The sequence below is a fragment of the Chiloscyllium punctatum genome, chromosome 41, assembly GCF_047496795.1.
Source record: "Chiloscyllium punctatum isolate Juve2018m chromosome 41, sChiPun1.3, whole genome shotgun sequence".
NCBI classification, from domain to species: domain Eukaryota; kingdom Metazoa; phylum Chordata; class Chondrichthyes; order Orectolobiformes; family Hemiscylliidae; genus Chiloscyllium; species Chiloscyllium punctatum.
The window spans coordinates 54,202,503-54,230,035 of record NC_092779.1 but is presented as its reverse complement, the minus strand read 5'-3'; the positions used below and the strand labels follow the sequence as shown (position 1 = coordinate 54,230,035).

General features: G+C 38.1%; 2 protein-coding genes across 6 annotated transcripts in view; one reads left to right on the top strand and one right to left on the bottom strand.

Annotated features, from left to right (window-relative positions):
* LOC140465076 (dyslexia-associated protein KIAA0319-like) overlaps positions 1-3,306 on the top strand; it is a 111,695-nt gene extending 108,389 nt beyond the window's left edge. For all 5 annotated transcript variants that reach the window (XM_072560924.1, XM_072560923.1, XM_072560926.1 and 2 more), the window contains exon 21: positions 201-3,306. In XM_072560924.1, coding sequence (XP_072417025.1) covers positions 201-376 — 176 coding nt within the window. In that variant the 3' untranslated portion in view covers positions 377-3,306. The remainder of the gene's footprint in view (positions 1-200) is intronic.
* A 1,204-nt stretch (positions 3,307-4,510) lies between these two features.
* The window catches only part of LOC140465075 (succinate-semialdehyde dehydrogenase, mitochondrial-like), a 24,517-nt gene continuing 1,494 nt past the window's right edge, over positions 4,511-27,533 (bottom strand). The window contains 9 exon segments of the mRNA XM_072560920.1: positions 4,511-5,558; positions 5,714-5,772; positions 9,038-9,207; positions 9,709-9,867; positions 11,643-11,786; positions 13,828-13,971; positions 15,898-16,014; positions 20,592-20,762; positions 26,718-26,801. Coding sequence (XP_072417021.1) covers positions 5,353-5,558; positions 5,714-5,772; positions 9,038-9,207; positions 9,709-9,867; positions 11,643-11,786; positions 13,828-13,971; positions 15,898-16,014; positions 20,592-20,762; positions 26,718-26,801 — 1,254 coding nt within the window. The 3' untranslated portion in view covers positions 4,511-5,352.

The following is a 27,533-nucleotide window of genomic DNA, read 5'->3' as shown; positions in this document are numbered from 1 at the left end:
AAGCACTTCACAGGAGGCTCCCAAGCACTGAGGATGTCACCTAGACAGGGGACGAAACGTCGGCAACACAAATTCCCAGCTCGGAGAACAGAACCACAACAACAGGATGATATGTGTTTGATCAAGATGCAAATACTAAAATGGAACAAAGTTGAGAGTTGTACCAGCTGTTGACTTTGCATTATGATTTTCCACTTCAGGTGTGAAACACAAAAGCACAGAACATAACTCAAGTCTGATGATATCTGAATCAGAATTTGACAGTGATCAGAACACACTCTTTAGCAGAGAAACCATCGAAGAGAACCATAAAGTTGTTGTGAACGGCTCACTTAAGAATGGAGTCTCCTTTAATTATCATCCCCAAAACAGATAAATTTGCTGAATTAGAGGATGCGGTCTACTTGTGGTGCACTTCTACTGTAGTGCAAAACTGGGTACACTTACCCTCTTGGAAATTATTAACGAGCATATAAAATCTTCTTTTCAAAATGTTGGTGTACTCTGGAAGAGGTTTTTTTTTCAGAAACTACTGAAGGAAACAATTTTTTCAGCTCTCGATTGTTCATCTTGGATGTCAACACCTTGACAGCAGAGAGGTTTGTTAGATATGAACTACTGAGGGACTTTGTATTTTCAGTTTCCTGCAGACTTATGTTTCTAGGAATTTCTGATAAGTCTGCAATGACATAGCGTATAAACGTGAGATAAGAGCAGCTCCAACTGTAAGAAAGGTCACGTGAATTATTTTCATGGAGTAATTTCTTCATGTGGAAATCCAAGTTGGTAATGAAAACTAGTAGAATGCATGAATGGTACATTTCATATCCTGATGCTAAATATTAAAGTTTTTAAAAACCAAAGGTTAATTCATAGGGAAACAAATGGATCTGGATATTACATTTAAATTCTCTTTCTCACAATATGAAAGCATCAGTCCCTATCTGTTTTGGTGCTGCAGTGCAGCAATATTGTTTCTTGTACAGTTAGCTGTGCAAATATGATTCTGTTTACATTTGGGAAATTTCCATAAATGAGAAACCCTTTTTTTTGTGACTAATTTTCAGTCTAATTGGCTCATTTGTATTTTGGTCCAATCAAAAGCAAAGTTGTAGGTAGAATTAGTAAAGCAAATTAAGTAATAGCTAGCTATGACAAATCGAGGTTGGAGCAATTAATTTAGAATGTACTTCCTCCAAACTCAAATACCTTTCTTAGCAATCCATAATCTATCAAAAGACTTGAGCATTGTATGCATTATCATGTTAATTCCAGTCTCATTCTTCACTGAGCCAGTTGAATACTTTTGAATTGCAGTCACTTGTATTGGATAGAGACCAGGCACCCCATATGTACACAGTGAGATTGATGAACAGATCATCTGTTTTGTGCTGTAGGTTTAAGGAAAGAGGGAAAATGATTAAATATTAGTTTCTAGATTGGGAAAGAAAAACTGAACCAACCTAAGTGCAAGAACATTTAATTTTGTCCTATTCCCACTAGTTGGTAACATTATCTTAGTCTTTCCAAGTAAAACAATTAATGGAGGAATTCAAAATGACAAGCGATCTGGGCAATAAAGAAAAATCCATTGGTGAAAGGGTCAGGAATCAGAGTACAATGATTTAAAATATTTTGCAAAACAACCAAAGGCAATTTAAGGACATATTTGTGAATTGAGTGGTTAGGACCTAGAATATGTTGTTAGAATGTGGTGGAGGCCCATCAAATGTTGGTTTTCAGAACGTAACTATTTGAAAAGATTTGCAGGGCTACAAGAAAAAGAGAGTTGCAACATTCCAGAAGAATGGGAAGAGCAACTCAATTGTGACACTATCTTTGTAACCATGCTGTCATTTGAAGATTATAAATAGTGTTTTGAGTAGAGCTAAACTGCAATTGAAATCTAGAATTCTTAGTCGAGTTTTTCTCATAGAGCCAGCATGGACACAGGGTTGAATGGCCTCCCTCTTTGTTATGATTATCCAGTCATTTGTAATTCTCCAAACACTCTGCTCAGCTACATTTTGTAGACAGGGCTGAAATGGGCCAACCACCATTAAAAGGGGCAATTTCCTCGGCAACCCCTTCTCTATCCTTCCTCCATGTAACACGCGATTGCCAATGCTGGTAATATCTGCCCCATATCCAGCGGCTTACAGGAAGTTATCAGTGGAATGGGTTTGCAAATTTTCTACTACAAAACCTGACATTATGCTAACTACAATAATTTCCAAAGTTACCTTTGCAAAGTGAAGTGCTTTTGTTTAGAAAACAATTTCCATCATTCCTATCAGATATTTTTCATCCTGTGTGCTCTAACACAATCCTGTCATGTATTGAATTTTATACCATAATACTTTTTGATTTATATGCTGGACAGAAGACTGACCACTTTGCAGTGTGGCTGTGTATGGAGTTACCATTAAATATCACTTCAGTTTTTTTATAAACATGATTTCTCTATTTGATGGACCAATCCTCTGAGTTGTTCCTCTTTTATGGGGTGGGGGGGCTAGGATGGTGCTTCAACTCCTGATGTCCCAGTTGGGTCCTGAGATATAGGTTCCATGATGAGCAAACCGCTGAGATTGGTCCTGAAATTCCACAGAAACCAAAACTAAACCCTGACATGTTACTGCTTCAAGTGGAGAGAGGGTGCAGGAGTGTCTGTGCTCTGGTTAGCTTCAACCCATCAGAAATCCTCTGTTGATGTGTTTATGAACTAGTCCACTTCAGCGATTACATTTAACAATGGATGTCAGCCATGAAACTGTTGTTTCTACATTTTAGGATACACTATTTTTTTGAATGAAGTCAGGCCCAAATTTTGAATTAGAACTAATTACATTTGGTGCATTTTGTATTTTTCCTAATTAAGCTTTTTGTGAAGAAGTGTGGATGAATGTCTGTGCCATACATAACAGGCTAATAATTGTCTTGAGGACTAGTTTGTTTATTCCTGGATGAGATATAACCAATATACTTGAATGTGAAGTGCTACTGCACTATTTGTATTTGATTTTGGCTTTTTACCAGCTCTATCTTCTAAAACCTCTCAACAGAAAGAGAGGTTTTATAGCTTTGGCCATTTCAATAGCTCACATTATTGAAGAGTAGTGAGCCAACAGGTTAAAGTACCTAGATATTTCTGTTCAGTACATGTCAGTGAAAGAACTCCAAGGACAAAAAAAAAAGTACAGTCAACTCAAAATAACTTAATGTATTGCTATCTAACTTGCTGATTTATTCTTGCTTCTGTGTCGTGTAAGTGACAATAAATTTAATTGAATAGTTTAACCTGAACCATTTAGTGTGTCAGCGTTTTTTTTTCTGACATTTGGTGAGGCCAGAAATACAGTAGTGTTTTATACCTTCAACAGATTGGGAATCTGTATATGGATAAGCCATTAGCCTAGCCATACACTATCATAGGTTACTTATATATGTGTAATCCACTGGGAGCACAAGCTTATTTATGGTAATACTAACTTATTTTTAAAGAATACATGCCCAATCCATCTCCCTCTCAACTATACTTGGAGGTCTTATCTGCATAAACAAATTCAGGAACAAAGATATTTTTAAAGCATTCATAAGTCTTTCTCCTATAGGAGAAGGAGTACATCACAGAAGACCTTTATTTTGTGAAAGTAAATACTCTTTCCATTGCTGAATAATCCAAACTGGCAAAATGTCACTTTGTATGAATTCTTATAAAATCTATGAAATATCAGCTTGCATTATATAATACCTTTTAACTCCAGTATCTGTTTTCGATGTTTTTAATAAAAATGTCAATGGGTACGAGGAGAGAATAGGACAATGGCACGGAGGGATAAACATTTTTTTGTTGGACTCTGGCTGATTAACCAGCTTAATAGAAACACAGTGGCGAGGGCTAAACATTCAAAAGCACATTTTTGAACAAAATTTGCTAAGCCATATATATAAATAAAATGTGTGTGTGTGTTAATATAAAATACACATATAAATATGAAGAATAGATGTTCAAAAACCTTGGTCAGTAAACCAGGTTTGAAAGAGGAGGATAAGGTAAAGCAATAGAGATGTTAAACAGAAGCTTGGGCATAAATATTTGAAGCTACCACTGACAAAGATGAAACAATTTATAAAGAAAGCATGTGCTTGCAGTCAGAATTAAAAGAGGGCAGAGATTTGAAGTTGTAACTGGAGCAAATGACAAAAAATATTAGATAGCTTACTTTACATTAGTGGAAATCTTATAATTTACATATTAAATAGACATTATTCTCTCCCAGCTAAGTCAGCTGTTTTAGCCATAGACAATGTAGTACATTTCAAAAACATTTAATCCATTGAAAGGTGAGTAACCTACCGTTTGACATCCTTTGGTGTCTGAGGATTCCATGTCATTTTGACCTTGTTCAACAGAAAATAGATTATGACAGTACTAAGGTAATTAACTTATGCCTATAAAACCAGACTTTGTTCTTGCCACCTGTACAAATACAAGTGTTCAGTAGCATTTAAACTTTTTTGAAATTTATTGCCTCAGGACAGAAAACATACAGTTTACAAATAACCACAAGGTATTAATGAAATTGAGTATACACATCCATCATGTAATAAGAGCAGTAAATCTTAACCTGGGTTATCAAGTAACATAATACAAAGTTAACTGGACATTTCTTGAATATTTGACATTTGACAAGCTCAAAGAAACTAAATACTTCTCCATAGTTACATTATTGCACATCATTATTTAATAGTGATGTGCAATAATGTGTGAATTCAGTGCTTTTAACAATTACATATTAAAATTTGGAACAAAAGTTAAAATTTACAAACAAGTACTTATTAGCCACTTTGTACCACAATTCACAAACTTACAAGTGTTTAGACATTTCTGAAATGGTACAAATGTTGAAGTATAACCCAATGTTTTTGTTTAAAGATTCTTTTTTAACATGTTCAGAAAAAGTCAGAAAACAAACTACAGTTAGATCATAGATTGATTTTATTGTAACAAAATAAAAGGCATAGGGATGGGTATATTAATAGGAAGGGTTTAGAGGGATGTGGACCAAATACTAGCAAATGGGATTAGGTCAGATTAGGATGTCTGGTCAGTGTGGCTAGGGACTGTTTCCAAGCTGTATGATTAATTTAACTGAAATAGCTTTTTGCCTTAAATCATGTACACGATCAGTAAATGTTAAGAATATCCTTCAAACTAGGAAAACGTGTTGATAATATACCATTATTGTTTAAGAGAACACAAAATTTCTAACAGTAAGGTTGTTTTCCAAGTAAATTGAGAGACTAACAGCAGTGATTGACATGGCTTTCACGTTTAACCCTTAAGACTTAGAGATTTCCGAAACAAACATATTTAATTTCCAAATAATCATCAATACCATATTTTGAGCCTTCCCTCCCAAGGCCGGACTGCTTAACTCCACCGAAAGGTGCCTCAGGGGTTGATAACAGACCTTCATTTACACCAACGATGCCAACTTCTAACTGTTCTGCAACCCGCCAAATCTGAGCATGATCTCTGGAGTAAAAGTAACCTAGAAAGGTAGATTATAAAGTTTACTGATAGTTGTTTGAAGTTGGATATTTTTTATTACAATATAAGAAACTATTTCCTGATTCAGTCAGAGTTGAAAGCAGCCAATCACATTTTTAGCTTTAAACAGCACTCGTGCCTTACAGATATACTCACCAGCCAGACCCACATTAGAAGCATTGGCTATAGTCACAGCTTCTTCTTCAGTCCGAAATCTGTAAGTACAAGAAAGCAGAGAACAGTAAAATCTTACAGCATTGAAAACCATTTAACCTCAATTACCAGCTACTTTAAAAGATCGACTTTGTTAGTCTACCCAGAGCCCTGACAGTTGTTTTTGGTACATCTATTTACCTTTTGAAAGGTGTTTCTGCTATTTTCGGGCAGTAAGTACCTTATCATAATAAATATTAAGTAATGAGAAGCTTTCTAATCAATTTCTTCAGGATACCTTTTACGTTGTGTGTGCTGGAGCAAGGGTGGATGGGTGGGACTATAAGGAAGGTATTGAGTGAAACATTATATGTGGAATTATTTTTGAAGCAGCCAAAATGCTAGAAATACTCAGTGGAGAGGGAAACAGAGATGATGTTTCGGATCAATTAACATTTTCCAATTATGAAGAAATACTTAACAGTGTTAAATTAAACATGTTCAGGAACCTATATTAGCTCCCAGCCTTGCCTACCTTTTATAGGATATGTGCAGCATGTGTGTTCATGTTCTTGCCCTCATTTCGCAGTATAGAAATGACTACTTTCACAGCAAAAGTAAGAAACAGACAATTCCATTAAATTTGCCTTCATTTCACCTTGCATCGATATGGTCCAACTCTGACTCTCCACCAATTTCTCTACCTTTGGTTACTGGGCTCACTTACCTCAATGTCAATTCCTCACCCTCACATCCATTTCCTGTTTCTGTTCTGACAATAGAACTTTCTATAACTGTTTCCGATACATCATCATTTTACCTCACCGAGGACTCCTCACACCCTGAGTGCCTGCCTCTGTCTGTCCCACTTCCATTCCTTATCTCTCCTGCTTTTTATCCCGTTTTCCTCTGCCCTTTTACTTGCTTTAAACTTCCCATATCTTTAACTTTTGATGAGAAGGCCATTGTCCTGAAACGTTAAAACTGTTTGTCTCTCCACAGATGTTGCCCAAACTGTTATGTATTTAATATGATTTTGAGGTGCTGGTGTTAGACTGGGGTGGACAAAGTTAAAAATCAAACACCAGGTTATAGTCCAACAGGTTTATTTGGAAGCACTAGCTTTCAGAGCACTGCTCCTTCATCAGGTGGTTGTGCAGTGTAATATCGTAAGTCAGAATTTATAGAAAAAGCTTACAGTGTGATGCAACTGAAATTATCATTGAAAAAGACCTGGATTATTACAGATGAGAGACTTAACAAACAATTCAGGTCTTTTTCAATATATAATTTCAGTTGCATCACACTGTAAACTTTTGCTACAAATTCTGTGTCTTATAATCTTATACTCCACAACCACCTGATGAAGGAGCAGTGCTCCGAAAGCTAGTGCTTCCAAATAAACCTGTTGGACTATAACCTGGTGTTGTGTGATTTTTAACCTTGTATTTAATATGTTCTGTTTATATTTCAGATTTCCAATTATTGCATATTTCACTTTTGGTACATCAAAATGAATTCTACTTTAAAACCAAAATGACACGAATCTATTCCAAATAAGTGAGTTGACATATAAATGCAATAAATACAATGATTAAATTACCAAATTACTTTAAAAAAGGAAGGGCAGTTGGATCTGAGGAATATGCTTGAGAAATGCAAACTATTGCAAGTGGACAGAATCAATATTCCTTCTAATATCTAGTCGCTGCACAGCGACAGTTTGTTGTCCTGCATGGTTCCTTTCGGATTGCTGTGTGGTCAAACATCTTAGAGGAAATGTTGGTTGTGTACAACTTGTTTAATCCCATGTGGTGCAACCATAAAGTTTGGAGGGAAGGCTAGGCAGAACAATTGTAGATTAAATTTAGTACAGATTCACAAATCACTTAGGGAGGACAGGAATACTCTGCAAACTGATCTGTCACGGTTTTGGGTGGTATAAAGATAAAGTAGTAGGTTTTAGTGCATTCATTTGTGCTGAATGTACAAGTGCAAAAGAGCAGCAATAAAGTTGACTGCATGATGCAGCCAGAGTCAGAGGAAGTCCAGTTCAAACCAAGTGTATGGATACATTTTACCTGGCACACACAGTCTTTAAATCTGAATATGGTCTTTGGCAGAGTACCCACAGGTGTATTGTGTATATATGCAACAGCTTCAGAGGGCCAGGTGAGAGTGCAGCACAGATTTACTAAAATGACACCCAAATTCCATGAGTTAAGCTACAAAGGAGAGATTAAACATTTTAAGGAAGGAATGACCAGACTGTCACAGGTTAAGAGGTCTTGTGGTTGAGGTTTTCAAGTCATTAAAGGGAACAGATCGGTAGATTGGTGGAAATTGACGTTGGTTGGGCACCTTTCACAGGATGCAATTAGAAGGTGGTGGTTGTTGGCAGGAAGTGGCAAATTAAATTAGGTCAATTGTTCATTTTTAAATCCAGATTGACAGATCTTTAGATAACAAAGATATTAAGGAATATAGGACAAAATAGAATTTATGGAGTTTGATTGTAAATGATCACAGTATATGTGAAAGAGGCTCAAAAGGTGAAATACCCTAATTCCTCCTCTTATTCTCTACATTTTGACATGCTTGTGCCACTCTTTGAAAGAACTAGCCATTTACTCCCATACCCACACATATCTTTCCCCCCTCATTTCAATTCAGTTGAAACGTGGTGTTGAATCTACTTTCCTCATCCTTTCAGATAAATCATAACTCTGTGTAAAAACCCTCTTCTCATCATTACTTTGACCTATTGTTAAATATTTTAAATCTGGGTGTCCTGGTTATATTGATCCACAGACCTCACATGACCAAATGAAAACTGTATACTGTATTTAGGGACAATTGCTCTGGGGCTCACCACATTCAGACTGGCCACTCAGTTGTCAAACACCATAACGCAAGTTGCATTTGTCACCAACCCACGTACAGCTTTTCTGTTGTACCTGAACTTAATCAATAAATTGGTATTTTCACATCTGACCACCAATTAAGTGAAAAGATACAATACCTGATTTTGTGATGACACTGGTTTCATATTTCAGTCTTAGTTACCACTTGGTAATTTACTGGTACTGGTACTAATTCAGGTGCTTTACCTGGCATTTAACAGTTACTTTGTTTTAAAAGACTTATGCTCCAACCAACATTTACAGTTAACTCTAGTCCTTCAATCCAGAAAATTGTGATTATGGTGGCAAGAACATTTACTCAGGATTTTAAGGACTTGAGCCAATGTCCCTTTCTGTTACAGATATAAAATTGTTATAAATTTGCTTCTAATAAATGCTGAAAAAATATTGAAGATTTCTATACTTGAGAACTGGTGCCAAAGGCCCAAATGTTTCCTCCTGTGTACAGAGCATGTCCGTTGTGACGTTACAAAGAAGAGTTGGTTCAAAGAATGTTGCTCCAGAACGGTGTCGCTTTCCCCCGGTCACAATGCTGGCACCACGAGACACTGCATCACTTATCTGACTTTCCACCTGGCCAGAGAATTAAGAAATAAAACGGTGCACTTCAGAATCAAAAACTGAATTTGAATCTTAGCATGATCTTATCCATTTCTTTGACATGAATAGCCACTTCTGACCCTCGAAGAACCAATATTAGCAGTCATGCTTTTAGCTGTTTAGGCTCTAATTTCCTCATTCAATCTCCATACCTCAGCTCTTTAAGGTATGCTTTAAAACCTACTTTTTTTGACCTAGTTTTCAGTCACCTGTTCGGACAGTTCCTGATTTAATTTGATGTCCAATTAGGTTTGTATTGTACCTTGGAACATTTTACTTTATTAAAGGTGCAATATTAATGCAATTTGTTGTAAGTTAATTTCACACAATTGATGTAGCATCCCTAAATTGCTCTTTCTGACAGTTTCTTCAGAACTAATAAATGAAAGAAATGTTGGAAATCTTCATGGTAACATATTTGTTCTTAATGTTGGTAGCACAGAATACCTTGGTTAAATATTTCTAGTTTGTTACCTTTTGCACTGCACTTTCATTGATTAATGGACCTTGTGTAGACTGCTCGTCAAATCCATTTCCAACACGCAGTTCTCTCTGCATAGCCTCCACCATCTTCTCTATAAAAATGTCGTGGATTCCCTCCTGCACCAGGAACCGATTCGCACATACACAAGTCTGCATTCAAGCAGGATCCCAAAGAAATGAAACATCAATATTCAGGTATGCAGCACTAACAGGTTCTAGACAGCAATAAATGAAAGAGAGGTAGGACAGTCGTGAAATTTCCTCACTAAATAGGAAAAAAAACTAAATTGCTACAGTAGAAATGGTGCAGTACCTATGTACATGATTATAATGGCTCTTAGGAACAACAGTAATAATAACGTGATTCAAACATTGCAAAAAAACAAATAATAACTGAATCGGATTCAGAACTCAAAAATGATTGGTTTATTGATTGAAAGCAGATTAGTATTACAACTATACTGATAATTCATTGGAATTTTCGAAACATTGAAATTAACTACGGGGTAGTTGTAATTACTTTATAGTGATAGTTCTGGATAATACAAAAAAAGTGAGTGTTCAAGAGCTGATTTTATAAAATCATGAGCCTTTTCATTCCTTTCCATTTCCACCAGCACCAAAAGGAAAATAGAGTGTGACGGAATCCTACAGGCAGAGCACTGACACACGCTGCCAGAGAACAGTAATATGGAGGTCAAATTTTTCAAATAACTTTGGCTGATGGCACAGGGGATTTAACTTTCAAAAGAGGTTTTGAACACCTTGAGTATACAGTCACAGAACTGAAAGGAATTTAAATTTAGATTAGAGTGGTGCTGGAAAAGCACAGCAGGTCAGGCAGCATCCGAGGAGCAGGAAAATAGATGTTTCGCACAAAAGCCCTTCATCAGGAATAGAGCTGAAAGGAATTTAATACATTTCAAAGAAATATTAATTTTCACTTGCTGTTGGCAGTCCCTTAGAACGAAAAATGATGACTGTTAGACTGGCTGAGTCTTCGTGTAACAGATAAGCCCCAGTTTGAATCCACAGTGGGGGTACATTGTGTAAGAAGGTTCATTTTGTACCTCTGGATTGGCTTCTTTCTTCCACTACTGCCTTTGTTTTTCCTTGCTGGCAGGTTTCTGAGTCTCAACGTGGATTTGTGCTTGATGATGAAGGAGCTGCATTGACAGGCAGTCTGTGTTTTTTTGAGTGGTTACTGCGAGTGTTTTAGGGAGACCAAGATAGTAATCTTCTACCTTTTCCTCTAGCCATCCTTTGAACATTAGCTAACTGAGAGCTGGGAAAAGAGAACTTGCCATGGGAAACAGTTTCTAGGCATAGGCCCATCTATTGAGCTGCTTTTTCAGGAGCAAGGCTTCGATGTAGGTAGATGCAAGTTCATGAAGGATGCTTGTGTTTATTATATTTGGTTCCCAGGAATTAATGTAGACATCGCTGGTGGAAACTCCCAGGCATATTAACGTGACATCAACGGGTAGGCCAGGTTTAACTATGGTAAAGGAGAATGGTCACATCAACAGCCTTATCAAACAGGACCTCTGGAAACCAACAAAGGTCCCTGTTGTCAAAGACATGTCATTGCAGCTTGAAGAATACTGGACCTTTTCCACTGATGGTAGTCCCTTGGGAGTTATGGCTGTGGGAAGTATTGCATATACCCCAAACTTCCCCTTCACCCTGGTCTATGCAGTTATTAATAACCAGAGCAGAGGAACAACAATTCATACTTGGCTTTGTTCCACATATCACAAAACAATCTCGTATGTTTCTTTAAAGCAGGTTTTTAAAATATCAGAAGTGATTTGTCTAGTTTTAATTTCAGAATAAAATAGCCTCAACAAACTCACGGTGAAATTAAGGTAATTTTCAAAGGATCTACTTAATCCAAGACTTGAATGCTGCTTCAAACTACTCACTTGTCCAGAGTTTCGGAACTTGGAGGCCACGGCACCAGCAACGGCTCGATCGAGATCAGCACTGTCAAACACAATGAATGGAGCCAGTCCACCCAGTTCCATCGAAGCCTTCTTCACAGTATCAGATGCTTGACGGAGGAGGATCTGTAAGGTTCAATTGTAGCTCATGAGAAAGAACAATTCTACATGCAACCTCAATCTATAGGAAAGGACAAGTCAGCCATCTTGCCTCTATGCATAATACATTAATTAAATTATAAATAAGGAGTTCAAATTTTCTTGTACATAGGGAATAGATATATTCTATTATTAAAAGAATAATAGAATAGAAATGTATTAAATAATTCAAATAATATTCTATTATTCTATTCGCTAATCACACAAAGCAGTCATTATAATCATTAAATATCAGGTTTGCAGGTTGATAGATCAATGTTCTTTCATTTTAGCAAAAATAATCCACTAGTATATTTATTCAAAGTTTCTGTTTACAAAGAGCTATCCTGATTTACAATAACTATTCTGAGGTTACTCTCATTTTAAAGAAAATTGCTTTCACTCAAACAAATAAATTTATAGATGTCTCATTTTAGTTCCAACTTATAACATAGTGCACTTCAATGACAGCGTAGGACAACTAGCATTAACGAGATGGGGGGAGAACAAAATTTGATGCCATTGTGCCTGCAGATTATGTCCACAAATAACAGAACATGAATGATTCTTAGGGTGGGTACTCAGGGGATAACCAACAGTGGTTGTGGATTTTACAACAGTAAGACTGGACCACAGGAAAGAGTGCCACACGAGAGAGCTAATGGAAAAGAATGAAATATATAAGTGTTAAAAGAGGCAGGAAAGGAAGTAATCATCAATGACAGCTGTGTAGAATGCCAAGGGTGAAGTCATGTAATTATTGACAAATCACAAGTTGGAAAGACTTCTGTATGACGACAGACTGGATCAGTTAGGACTGTACTCAATGGAGTATAGAAAGATGAGGGACAATCACATAGAAACCTATAAAATCCTAATGGCTAAACAGGATAAATGTAGGAATGATATTCCTGATGATCAGGGAGTCCAGAACCAGGCGTCACAATATAAGGATATGGGATGGGCCATTTAAAACTGTGATGAGGAGGAATTTCTTCACTCAGATGGGGTGAGTCAGAGGAATTCTCTGCCACAGGAAGCGATTGAGATCAAAGCACTGAATATCTTCAAGAAGTTAGATATAGCTCTTGGGGTTAAAGGGATCAAAGATGTATGAGGAGCAAGTGGCAACAGACACTGAGTTGGACAATCAATAATGATCATATCGAATGGAGTAGTAGGTACAAAGAGCCGAATGGCCTACTCCTGCTCTTCTACGATTTCAACTTGACTGCATGAAGTAGTTTGGGCAGCAACATAATGTTTCATATATAAACCTACACTCACAGAAAGATGCAAAGAACTGCAAAGAACTATGAATGAAGTAGTAAAGATGTACTTTTAACGACTTGCCTATTGGAGGCTTTACAACTGCAATTATAATTACACAGCTAAAAGAATATGCCAGGGATCAATTACAGAGTATCTGTCTTTATAGAATTCCAGGACTTGACTTGGGACAATGAGCCAGGTTTAAGTAGGGATAGCAACAGGAGTAGATAATGCACAAGAAATATATCATAAAGTTCTAAAACACCAATATTATTGAACAGATTATTCGATTGGACCTATGGGATACCTTTCCTATTTATCTCACAGTATTTAGGCTATTCATTATAAGCCAAATTACAACAGTTGGCAAAAGTTACAATGAGATTAAAAACAAATCAGAGTAACCTCAGTTACATTCACTTTATACTTTCATTCAATGAGCCATCCTATGGATCAAACTTCTTACCTAGATAATGAAGTAGATTCCAATGGTTTATTACATTATAACAATTGTTATAAAGTACATTAATGTCTGTTTACATATTCTCCAAGGATTTATTGTCAAATTTCAGTGTATTAATCCTGTACATCTTGGAAACTAGTTCCAGTATGAAAACAAAAACATTACTCTAAATGTCTCATGCAACTTGACTGAATATTTTCAAGGAATAAAGCATCAACAACTTGCAAGTAGGTCAAGCAATGTAACAAGATGCATCAGTAAAATTCAGCTCATCGTCAAACACCAAATACCCACCTTTCCAGTGGCTGTGGAACCAGTAAAAGAGATTGCAGCAACAAGAGGATCTGTACAAAGCACCTCTCCTACAGAAGGCGTTTTGGTCTTGGAAGAGGGGATTACATTGAAAACTCCCGCAGGAATCCCAGCCTGTTCAGCAAGCTAATAAGAAACAGCAATGCACTGCATTAACTCGTAAGAAACTGTTACTTCCGGAATTAAAGAGAGCTCTTTAAAAAGGTTCCATTTCAAAGTGGTAAGAAATATAAAATCAAATATTTAACTTATTTTGTCTGAACTCCCTAAATATGACCTACTAATCCTGAATGATTCACCTCCAGTGTTCTTTCCCTCCATGATGCAAAATCACACTAGTTTCATGCACATCTCAAGCAAACTTTAAGATGGATATTCCAATATTTTTACAGAGTACAATACTTCAACAAATACATAAATGCAGTTAAATATAAACAAATCTGTAACTGTTTTTATAAACCTGTGATAATAACATGTCTTTAAAATATTACAGAAGGGATTTGATTAGGCAAGTCGGGAAGAAACATTACTTGTCTGATTGGGAATCAGTGACACAGAAGTCACTAATTAAAAATGGTTATTTAATGGATTCAAGACCGGACATTCTTTACATCGTTTTGTTAGAGCAAAAGCAAAGCAAAGTCAAAGAAATACCGGAGACACCCACCACTGCAACTTCTAATACAAGAGTAGCTAAGCATTTACAGAAACGCTTTTCTCTTGAGTTCACTGTGATAACTAATCATGATGTTTGTTACAACAGACTTGCTGCTAGAAATTTATTAAATAGTTCAAAGATGATAAGAATAACACCCACACTGTGTGCGTGGGATACACTGATCTCAAATAGATCAACATGTTTTCACTTACAGATCATGGACTGATAAGATACTGACACAAGACCAATTGTAAACCAATAAATTAGTTAATGAGCTGACTTATCTTTCAAAGTCAACATTACTAATGTATCTGACACTAACACTAAAAGGCAAGGTATCTCTGCCTGTTTGACTGATATCCCGTCTCATTATGCAGAATACAATAGCTTGACTGCTGAAAACCATCCCCAACTCTAGTATAGAGGCTCAGCTTGCTAAACCACTCAAATCACCCAAAACAAGTATGTGGTACCACTTCATTTATAATTGAAACTCGTCTGCAATGGTTAGTAAAAGCAAATTAGGTGCTGAAAATATGAATTAAAACAGCAAATGCTCAATACATCTAATAGCATTTGCAGAGAGAGAGAGAGAGAGAGGCAGAGTTAATGTTTTGAGCTAAATATGACTTCTTTGGAACTGAATATAGAACAGAATGGTACTGGGGTTCTGAAGCTCACATTGAGAAGACAATGACAAACCCCAACTTGAAACATATGGATGAGCAAGATGAATATGTTTCTTTGGTTTTCTATTCACTGAAAAGACAAAGTTAAAAATCACACAACACCAGGTTTAATTGAAAGCACACCAGCTTCAATCACCTGATGAAGGAGCGTCGCTCTGAAAGCTAGTGCTTCCAATTAAACCTGTTGGACTATAACCTGGTATTGTGTGATTTTTAACTTTGTACACCCCAGTCCAACACCGGCATCTCCGAATCCTGAAAAGACAAGGACTTGATTGTGTAAGGTAATAAACAAAATACAAGCAGATGGGTTCAGGTGACTTCATAGAACTAAGGGCCATTCATATGATCCTTGGAGAGGGCAAGGAGCAGTCACCTCCTCAAAGAACGCAATAAGAATTGTGAGGCATGACTTGCCCCTCACAAAGCCATGCTGACTGCCTTCAATCACGCTATGCTTTGCCAAATAGTCATAAATCCTATCCATCAGAATTCTTTCCAAAACTTTGCTGACCACAGACATAAGACTCTGGATTAGTGGTGCTGGAAGAGCAAGATGGGAGGGTTGCTATATGGAAATGAGATTAATTGAAGCATTACTCACTGTAAATGTTCATCTTATCTCTTCCTTGACATATAAAATCTGAGGTCTCAAATAATTTCCTTTTCAGTTTGCAGCTGCTATGTATATTCAGCGGAACTCACCTCTGCCAGTGCCAATGCAGATAGAGGAGTATCTTCAGCTGGTTTCACAACCACAGTGCAGCCTACAGCCAAAGCTGCCCCAGCCTTTCGTGTGAGCATGGCACTAGGAAAATTCCACTGCAAATAAAACAACAAAAGTTAGAAGGTTTCACAGAGGTTAAAAGGTTAAATTTTCTTAGGGTACGACCTGATGAAATCGAAAACATGAACAAGGATACCATGGCAAAACAGCATAATAGTTTGGCAAATTTCCCTATTTCCTGATTGCAATCGCTCACACTAAATGGTATGTTATATTGCAACATATAGATGCCTGCTGCACTTCTGCCTTTGATTCACATTGCCATGGGTTAACGGCTACACCTGGGATGTAAGCAAAATGTAAAAGCAAAGGATGCTGTCGATTTAAAACTAAAAACAGAAGACACTGGACAAACTCAACAGGTCTGGCAGCATATGTGTAGAAAGAAACAAAGTTTATGTTTTGAGTCTGATATCATTCTTCTACGCACTGAGATATGTACTTTCTCCATTAATGTATTACATGACTCTTTTTCACTGAACTCTACTTGTCATGTTTCTTCCAATTTCACCATCCTATGTCACTTTTAACTCTACATTTATCCTCGCCAAGATCTACAAAAATTATAACAGCGTTTCCTACATCAGAGGCTAGATTATTAATTAAAAAAAAGAAAAATGTAACAGACTCAAAACTGAAAGTTGGCATTTTCTAAATGGGGAAAGGCTTCAGAAATCTAAAGCACAAAGAGACTAAGCAGTCCTAGTTCAGATTCACTGAAAGTTAACATGCAGGCAGTTTGGAAAGCAATGTTAGCATTCATTTTGCAAGGGCTAGAATTCAAGAGCAGAGATGTAGTACTGAGGCTGTATCAGGCTATGGTTAGGCCACAGTTGGGGTATTGTGAGCAGTGCTGGGTCCCATAACAAAAGAAGGATGTGTTGGTCTTGGCAGGGGGTATCCAGAGGAGGTTTAAAAGATGATCCTGGGGATGAAAAGTTTGTCATATAATGAGCGATTGAGGACTCTGGGTCTGTGCTCAATGGAGTTTAGAAGGACGAGGGGGGATCTGATTGAAACTTGCAGAGTATGTAGAGTCCTGGATAGAGTAGATGTGGAGAAGACGTTTTCCCTAGTAAGAGAGACTAGGCCCCAGGACACAGCCGGAGAGGGAACAGGCGACCTTTTAGAACTAAGATGAGGAGGAGTTTCTTCAGCCAGGGATGATGAATCTGTGAAATTCACTGCCGCAGAAGCATGATGGGGCCAAGTCATTGAGCATACTTAAGAGAGAGATAGATGTGTTCTTAATTTAAAAGGAGAGAAGGCACGAGGATAGGTGGGTTTGAGAAATGTATCACCCATGACTGAAGGGCAGAGCAGCCTTGAAAGGTCAAATGACCGATTTCTGCTCCTATCTCTTCTGGTCCTATAGTGCCTTCAAAACTGAAAAGTAATAGACTTAAAATGGACACCTGGGGAACACTGCTGTGAGACATCTTCCAAATGGGAATCACCCACTGTTAGGACACGAGGTAAACCCCTCTGCTAATTTAAACCAGAGATACAGAGAAGTTCATTTCGTGCCATAATCTGTGAAATTTCGAGTGGCAAAGAACTATCACAAATATCATTATTTAAAGGAAAAATTACAATTTTATTCTTTAAGTCCAAAAGAGAACATTAGGCAACAACTATTTACAACTCCTTTCTCTTCAACCTACCTTTTACCTTGCACTCTACAATACTGGTCCGATAAAAACCCCGATTAAGATTTACAAAAAAGATCATGTTTCAAAACTAGCCAGCTGTGTCGATTCTCCTCTGTAGATTTTCCTGGGTTGTCTTATCTTTGGCCTTCTGCTGCACAACTTTCTTATTGACAGGTACCCTTCAGAGACCTATTCTGCTAGCAGTCTGTTGATGCTTTGCTGTTTGTTGCTATTCTCCACAACTATTCAAAATACCCAATTTTATGTAGCCCAAAACATCAGACTGTCTCGTTGGTTTGATGTCATCAAAACATTAAAATTCAGATTCGACTGGAGTTTGGTATGTTGGGGCATAATTTAAATTAATTAAACAAATTTGAATTTATTGTGTACCATAACAACGCAGCTCCAGCTATTTATTTACAACCGAATGTTACATTTTTAAATTGCTCAACATAACTCTATGCTTTCTGTCAGTCCTTGTCAGGTTTCACTCTCTCAAAGGTATAGTACACACCTCCATCTTCATAACACCCACTCAAAATACAATGGGACACGAGGTGAATCTACCTCTGAAACATACAGATTATGTGAGAAAATTAACTCTCAGAGCAACCAATCAGAGAAAATGGAAGGATAAACAGGGAACTGCTGCTCCTCCAATAATTGACTGGTTCTCCCTTTGACTTGCTGCCAACAGTTAACCTATTCTATCAGCACGAAATTTGGTAGTTTGGAAGAGGAATAAGCAGCTAGCTAAGTATGTGCTAGCTGTGAAACAGTCTCATGAGGATCTTTAATGGCTAGATGCCTATTTGTTGAGGCCAGCGGGACAGAGAGTGACCGATTTACTGAGGCCAGCCTGGGAGCCAGTTGCCTTTCTGATGGCCTGGGAACCAGTCACCATTTTGTCAAAGCCAGAAGTCTTTTGTCAAGGCAGCCTTCTGCTGGCTCCAGGATGGGGTTTTGGAGAGGAGGAGGTTACAAGGGGTTGGGAAAGAGAGGAAGAGGCTGCAAGGGGGAAAGGAAGGGAGTCAAAGATTGTAAGGTGGTAGGGGAGTGGGGGAGTGGGACAGCAGAATAGGTGAGAGAGGGAGTCTTTAAGGTAGTGGGAGAGAGAGGCTATGAAGTAGAAACAGATGTTTTAAACCCATTAAAGGAATGTTCAGCTAAGCAGAAGCAAGCAGTCGGTGCTATTGCCAATTGTTATATTTGTGATCCGAGATGCAGTCAAATGGGTAGTAATTGTCATGGGCTGGACTGGCCTGGGGGTTGGGGGGAGGTGGAGAGGAGGAGAAGTATCACGCCTTCTATTCACTTATCAAAATCCTCTACTTTCTGTCACTGAGCCATTTCCAGGAACAAATCAGCACTGATTACTTAAATTCAAAGGCATTGATCTTTTTTAAAAAAGTTCTCCCATAAGTCAATTACTAAAATCATGGTGAAAATCTATATAAACAATCTCAAATGTACTTTGATCAATATCATTGTCTCCAATAATTGAGTCGTCACTCATACATGATTTGCCTGCAACAAATGTTTGCTGCCTTTCCTTGATAAGTCTGTATTTTTCTGAACTGCAGTTTATTTTGGCTCTAATAATTATATTTAATAACTTTCTCAATGCCAGTGTTTGGTTAGCTTGTCTGAAGTTTTGTGATTATCCCTCTTCTCCTTTCTTGAGTAATGATACAAGATTAGAATCCTTCCATTTCTCAAATCCTCCTGTTGTATTCAACGAGGGTTGAAAGAATGTAGCATATGCATCTATTACTTCTATTCTGATTCTTCAGCAAACTGAAGATTCATATCTTTAAACCAGATGAAATGCTAATCCTTCCAGTATAACTTCTCTATTACTATACTGTCTAAGACTTTTTCTCTTCTAGAGAGCAATCGCACGTTTTCCACTTCTTTTGTAACAACGGATGCAAAGCTTTAACTTAATGCTTTAGCTATGTCATCTCAATCTGCAAGAAAATTTCCCTCTGTTACAAAAATAAGTCCAATACTTTCCTTACCTAAGCTCCTACAATTTAAAATGTTTGCTTTTTATTTAATATTGCCCATTTTTCTTTGATAAATGCATGAAATGTGGCAGAAGAGGCTTTGGTTGGACTCTCATCTAGATGACAACATTCACGTAGATGCAGCCCTTCGTCATTACTGTGGGAGCCAATTAGCCACTCAAGTCTTTTAATTCGGACTTGAACGCACCCAACCTTCTTATCCAGTAAAACCTCCATCGGAGTCACGCCACGACTAGCAGAATCACAATGTTGACTTAAACCCTTACCATCCATTTGTGTTCGTCACAACAAAGCACATGACAATGTTCTTTAGAGCTCTAACAGTAAATCATCCTACTGCTGGAGTAGCATAAACCAGAATTATAATCTATCAGGGATTTTGCATAACCAACCCATTAGTAGCATGGCATTGCTTCAGTTCAACTGCAACATTATACATTGTGAGCATTTTGCAGTATATTTCAGGAACATTGGTCCTAATAAACAATAAATACAACACAATCCCTACAGTGTAGAAAGAAGCCATCTGGCCCAAAGAGTCTGCACTGACCCTCCAAACATTATTCACCTAAACCCACATCCCCATCCCACAACCCCACATGGAGCATTTACCATGGATAACCCACATGATATGCACATCCCTGGACACTATGGGGTATGTTTTCTTAAGCACGACCAATCCACATAACCAGCACATCTTTGGACTGTGGGAGGAAACTGGAGCACTCGGAGGAAGCCCATGCAGGCATGGGGAGAACATCAAAACTCCACACAAACAACTGCCTAAAGGCTGGAATCAAACCCGGATCCCTGACACTATGAAGCAGCAATGCTAAGCAGTGTGTCACCCACATGAAAATGTTCTTTGTCAACAAAGGCTTCAATGATGTAACACTAATGATACACAGGTTGATGTATTGCACTCACAGGAGTTATAACAGCAGCTACTCCTATCGGCTGCTTCAGAATTAGGATCCTACGGTCAAGGGAAGAAGTAGGAACGACATCTCCATACACTCGACGAGCTTCTTCTGAAAACCACTCCAGGAATGATGCAGCGTATAATGTTTCACCTAAGGCTTCCTTCAGTGGTTTTCCCTAGAGAGAATAATTTGCTAAGTGTTAGAATTACTATGGAAAGAATGCAGAAACAACCGTAAAAGTATTCACATTTACGTTGTACAGCACTGTCAGCACACAGCCATATGCAGATGGAAGTAGACTCCTGCTTAGAATGAAAGCAACAAATCTAATCAATATGCAGCATTACAATCTGGTTCAGAAATCAAATATTAAGACAAACATAAAACTAAATCAATCAATAACATATTAAGAACGATACATAAATACTTCTGACATTGTACTCCATGACATTTGCAAAACAATATTTGGCTGGTCCTGTTAACTATCAAAGCAAAGTAATTTGGACTTCATACTGTTGTGAAGTTGGGTCGAGTACTTGTAGATTGGGAGTCAGGAAGTGAGAATTTGGTGTTTGTAAAATGCTAGGGGGGAAAAACATTCCCTTTAAAGATTATGCACTTTTTCTGTGCTTAGAGATTTAAAATGGATACCTGTGAGCAGCAGTTTGAAAGCACACACAGAGTCTGAACTGAAACATTTGAATTGAAATGTTAGCAGGCCAAGCAGCAGTGTTTTTTTTAAACCAGACAACAGGCTTCTGCATTTAGCCAATCAATTTGAACCAGGTGCTTAGATACCAAAACCCTATTAAATTTAAGTCTGATGGTCTTGACAACATAGGGCTAATCCTATTGTAAGAAATATTGAAATGTATGAAAAGGGGGCAGTTGGACAAAGACCCCTGAGCTAATGGCTGTCAGCTCTCAAGAGATAACCGCTGGCTCTAACAGCCTCCTCTGTGTCTTAGGGAAAGCACTATCTCAATAACAATGGTACAAACAGCACAACTAAATAATATTCCTGACAGAAGAATTGGCGGAGAAGGCACAGAATATCCCTGAAGACACCTAACCTGGCTGTAATTTTGGAGAGACTGAATTCAATTTTTTTTAATATGAGTGGGACTTGTACTTATTGGAACAGCATACTATTAGAATCTTGCTTTATTCGGGAATAGTTAGCAGTTAGGAGGGTTTTATTCTGTTTGTTAATGATTTAGTTAATTTGTTTGCTGTTAGAGTTAGATAAGTAAATTGTGACTTGTTAATTTTAAAGTGAGTATCAGGGATTTATTTTAGTTAACCACTAGAAGTTGCTGAAAAGCAGGTTACACTATTTTTCACATTCCTTTTACACATTATGGAGCAAGGTGCTCCTCTTTGGGTGTTTCGGTTTTAGTTCTCAGTGGGAGTGGGGGTGGGGGTGGGGGTGAACCTCCACTTTATAACACATACAAACAATAAACTGGCAGTATAAACCCAAATATACAGGGATAATTTTGAGAAAGACAGAGGCAACCTAAGATGTGATGGATGAGCAATGATGAGTAAAGAAAGCCACAATGAGTGGGCAGGAAAAGATAAAAGAGATAAAAGAGGGGAGATAATGGCAGCCACAAGAAGACAGGGTGGTGTGAAGATATAGGTCATAAGAGATGGAGTGGAGTGAGAAGATGAGGCTATTATAAGATGTGGAGTTGGGGTGAAGCAGGAAAGAAAATGGAGTGAGCGAGACATAGGTGTGAAATGCAAGGGAAGGTTGAGGCTGCAAGCAGTGTTGGGGATGAAATAGAGGCCACAAGAAATGGGCACAGAAAGAGGGAGAAAGAATGTTAAGAGTGTAGGATATAGGTGGGAGATGGAGGTCAGGGGGTGGGGGGAGGGGGAAGAGATGCAAGCCTCAAGGGGTGTATAGGGTGAGAAAGGAGATGGAAACAGCAAGATATTGGAGGGATAGAGGCAGAAGAGAGGATAAGACGATAGTGGCTCAGGTTGCAAAGGACAGAAAACAACTTTAAACCTGACAACAGGGGAATATTCACTTTACTTTGAGCCAAGAAGACTTTAAATCACTAGGTCATAAATTTCTTACTAATTAATTAAATACATGTGGAATCTCCAGCTCAGAGTTGCATAAGGGAAAAAATGTAGTAGATGCCATTGTCATAAACATGGTCAAAAACTTAGGCTTGACCTAAGATGCAATAAAAAGGGCAGAAACTGCCTGGGTAAAAATTCCAGCTTTTGAGGTGAGTTGGAAATGCATTAGACGTGGTCTCATCAGTCTACATTTTGTCCACTGTATCTCAGGCAATGGTTGACGAATTGATTTGATTTATTGTCACATGTACCTAAGTACAGTGAAAAGCTTTATTGCAAGAAGTATAGGCAGATCATAGAAACCAGGGACATACAGATCATAGGGTGAAATAAAACCTTGGACAGAGTAAGGTATACAGGTCACACTGCAAAGGATGTGTCTGAGAACAACATTACTTAAACCTACTTGTGCACATGTTCAAGCTTCTGTATCTTCTGCCTAACGGAAGAGGTTGGAGGAGAGCTTTACTGGGGCGGGAGGGGTCTTTGATGGTGTTGGCAGCCTTCCCGTGGCAATGATTTGCATAATTGGAGTCCATAGATGAGAGGTTAGCTTCCGTGATGGTCTATGCTGTGCACACAATCTCCTGTAGTTTCTTATGATCCTGGGCAGAGCAGTTCCCTTACCAGGCCAGTATGCACCCAGACAGTAGCTGTGTGTAGAAGTGTGTCAGTCATTTTGGAAAAAAAGTTTGTTTCTAATTTATGTCTTAAGTCAATTTAAATACTATGGTATCTAGAAAATTAATGCTTTTCTTGTGTGCTGTGGCTTTGTGTTTAATGAAGGGCTGATAATTGGGGATATTGATGAATTCTTCAAATTCTGATTCTTTGCAAATACGAATACAGGAAGTATTGGTATTAGCTGACTGTATCATTGAATAAATGAGTTCAAGAAAGCAGCTCACCAATCTACAGCAATTAGGATAGTCTACAAAAATTTACCTTTCCTGTAATGCTCACATTCCTTGAATTAATAAAATAAAAAGGTGAGTGACATCTACCCTCTGTGAACTGGAGGGTCAATCACCTTACTGATTCGAACATAAAAGGACTGCAAATTATATTGTACTTCTAAGCTGCAAACTAAAGCTCACCAATACATTCCAATTTGTAGAGTTTCAGGTAAAAATAAAAAGTAAACTGAAACGAGTGAATATAAAACATGCTTTTACTTAATAGCAGTTAACTTTTAAAAGAGAACCAGGGTATGACCTGACCCAAATGAGAAGAATGGTCAGTAATTATATCTTATGCTTTGAAGTGATACACAGCAAATATTTAAGTCATAGAATTAAATAATTTTTAAGTACGTTTTTCCTCCAGCCTTTTAATATTTTGTTTTGAAAACTTGAGGTTGTATATGCAAGCTCGAGAAATGACAATTACTAATTATGAACCCCTTAAATTTTATGACTTAACTTTTTTTTATAAATTTCAGAAACATATGAAGTTCACATTCTTAAACTGAATTCCAATTTCAATTTTATTGCAGGCACAAAGGATGGAATGCCTCCTGCTTGATTTGCTATGTTCATCTTCCTGTTGCTGAGGCACTGGCAAAGGAAGTCAGATAGAAAAAACTTTTGATAATCTATTTGTCAGAAAAAAAACTAAACAAGAGGGATTCTGAAAAGAAACAAAGTTTCTTTGATATGACGGAATTGAACATTATGCTTGCAAGGGTGAAGTAAACAGATGAATAGATTAAGAGCAAAAGAGGTTCTGATCTCTTGTCATCTGAAGGAAGTAGGTGGGAGTGAATGGCAAATAGTTTTAGGCAACATTAAACACAGTAAAACATATGGCAGGGCAAAGATAGCACAGCACACATTGCAACCAGCTACAACCGGTTCCAACCAATAATAAGTCTACTGCTTCAGAGCCAGTGTCAGCTAGATCGCTTCCAGTCCCAACTGCTACCAACCAGGGAGAATTCAATTCTTTTTGACTGGTTGCCAGCATTTCAACCACTCTGGGTTTTAGAGTTTTCACTTCCAGGACATAGGTTTTCACAGTCTTTATGAATATTGTACAATCTTGAAACACTACGTTAATTTGAGGGTAAGTGCGTTCATCTTTTTCAAGATGTGGAGGTGCTGATGTTGGACTGGGTGGGCAAAGTTAAAAATCACACAAGTTGAGGTTATAGTCCAGTAGGTTTGTCTGGAAGTACTAACTTTCAGAGTGATGCTCCATCATCAGGTAGCTGTGGAGCAGGATCATAAGACACAGAATGTATCGCAAAAGATTACAGTGTCTTGCAACTGAAATGATATATTGAACAAACCTAGATTGTTGTTAAGTCTTTCATCTTTTAGAATAGGTTGCAGGTTTTGGTTCATTAATATGTAAATCCCATAACCTCTTTTAAGTCACATTTTCAAAATAACTTAAACTTGTAGTGTGACGTGAACCCAAGTTCCTAGTTGAGGCTATCCTCATGTGCACCAAACGTGGCTATCAGCTTCTGCTCGGCCACTCTGCGTTGTTGCGTATCCCGAAGTCCGCCTTGGAGGATGGTCATCCAAAGATCCAAGGCTGAATGTCCCTGATCACTGAAGTGTTCTCCGACTGGCAGGGGAACATCACTGCCTGGAGATTGTTGTGCGTTGTCCACTCATCCACTGTCATAGCATCAGCTTGGTCTCGCCAATGTACCATGACTCAGAGCATCCTTGGCTGCAGTGTATGAGATAGACAATGTTGGCTGAGTCACATGAGTACCTGCCAAGTACATGGTCGCTGCTTCCCCACGTGTAATGGTGGTATCCTTGTCGATACTCTGACATGTCTTGTAGTGGTTGCCATGAAGGCTGAACAGTTTTTGCTGCGAACAATGGTCTGTTTAAGGTTTGGCGATTGTTTGAAGGTGAGAAGTAGAGGCATGGGGAAGATCTTGGCGAGGTGCTCATCCTCATCGATAATGTGTTGTACGAAGAACATGGCGTAGTTTCTCTGCTCCCGGGAAATATTGGGCAATGAAGTATACCTTGTTGGTTGTATCCCATATCTGTCTCCTGAGGCGATCATCATGACTTCTCACTGTGGCACATCAGAACTGGTGATTGATGAGTTGAGCATCATATCCTGTTCTTATGAGGGTGTTCTTGAGTACCTTCAGGTGTCATGGCCTCAATTGGGACATTGTGTTCATGTCACACTACAGGTAACCCCACTACACTACACACTTACACACACTTCCATACTCTCACACCCATGCAGACCCTTTTTCATACACACACACACATATACGCCCCCTACACTCTCACAGGATTATACTCCATCACACTCAAACTCCACACATACACACGCAAACACACTTTCTCACGCACTCACATTAACTCTCTCTCTCTCATGCATGCACACACACATTTAAGTCTGTGGGGTGAATTTGCAGTTGCGGAATTGTATTTGCAGACACATTCTATTTTGCTCAAAAATCATACAATCTGCAGGTTATCAATCCATTTAACATTTTATAAATTCCTACTTAAAATAGAACCAGTCTGACTCAAGACTGGGATACAAATAGACTCTAACCTCACACCTTTAATGCACTGTCTGAGCTGAAATGTCACTTCTTTTTATAAAACCTTGTTATCTCAAGAATGACTTGAAAGAAGTTATGGGATTTACATATTAGTGAACCGAAACATGCAAACCATTCTAGAAGATGAAAGACTTAACAGCAATCTGGGTTTGTTCAATATATTGTTTCAGTTGCATGACAGTGTGACCTTTTGCTATAAATTCTGTGTCTTATGATCTTGCTCCACAGCTACCTGACGAAGGAGCAGCGCTCCAAAAGCAAGTACTTCTAAATAAACCTGTTGGACTATAACCTGGTCTTGTGTCATTTTTAACTTCATCATTTTCAAGCCAGTTTTTACTGTTAGAAAAATAGATACACTATTTTTCCAGATTAATTTCCTTTGATAAGCTTTAATAAAGGAATTAAATAACAATGAGGAACATATTAAAGGCCAATATATTTTCAGTTACTTACTGATATTGGTATTGTACTTACATTTTCTGCAGTAATTAGTCTCGCAAGCTCATCTTTGTTTTTCAGCATTAAATCATACCATTTTCTTAATAAATTGCTTCGTTCCTGAAAACATAAAACCAAAAGTGACAAATTGAAAAACAGAACAAATTAAACCATACTTTGGGATAAGTGGCTACCAACTTTGACTCCAAGAGTTTACACTCTGAGTGTGTGGTGGGGTGCTAGCGAATGGGGAGTTGAGAGGTGGGGGTGAGCGACTGGGAAATGAGAGTTGGGGGGGGGGGGTTGGTGGTTGAGCTGTGCAAATTCAAGTGGAGGCAATTCAACAGAATGTTTGATTTTGGAGTCCAATTCACTGCAGAGTTCAGAAATCTTAATCTTGAAGCTAATTACAATAGTGCTGTTTATTCTCACCAGTCAAATTATACTCGATTAATTTAACATCCCAAGTTGGATTGTAATTGCACATTGTTTTAGAAAGCAGTGACATTTTTGCAAAAATAAATTATTTTGCTCACGATTATTTGAATGAATTTAAAGATTTTTATGGTGCAGCTTCACTTATTTGAGCCTCACAACTCCACTCAGATCCTCCACTTCCCACCTTCTGCCTCACAGTCCGCTCTCTCTCGCTCTCTTTCATCTTGTCATTCCTCTTTCCCACCTGATCTCCCTCTCTTCACACCTACCCTACCTTCACACTATTCCCCCTTTATCCCCCCTATTCCTCAACTTCCTCTTCTCCTCTATCTCTCCCCCCTCAGCCCTATTTTCCCTCTCCCCTCACTTGCCCCCTCTTTCCCTCTCTTCCCCTCACCCTGTGTCCCCTGCTCT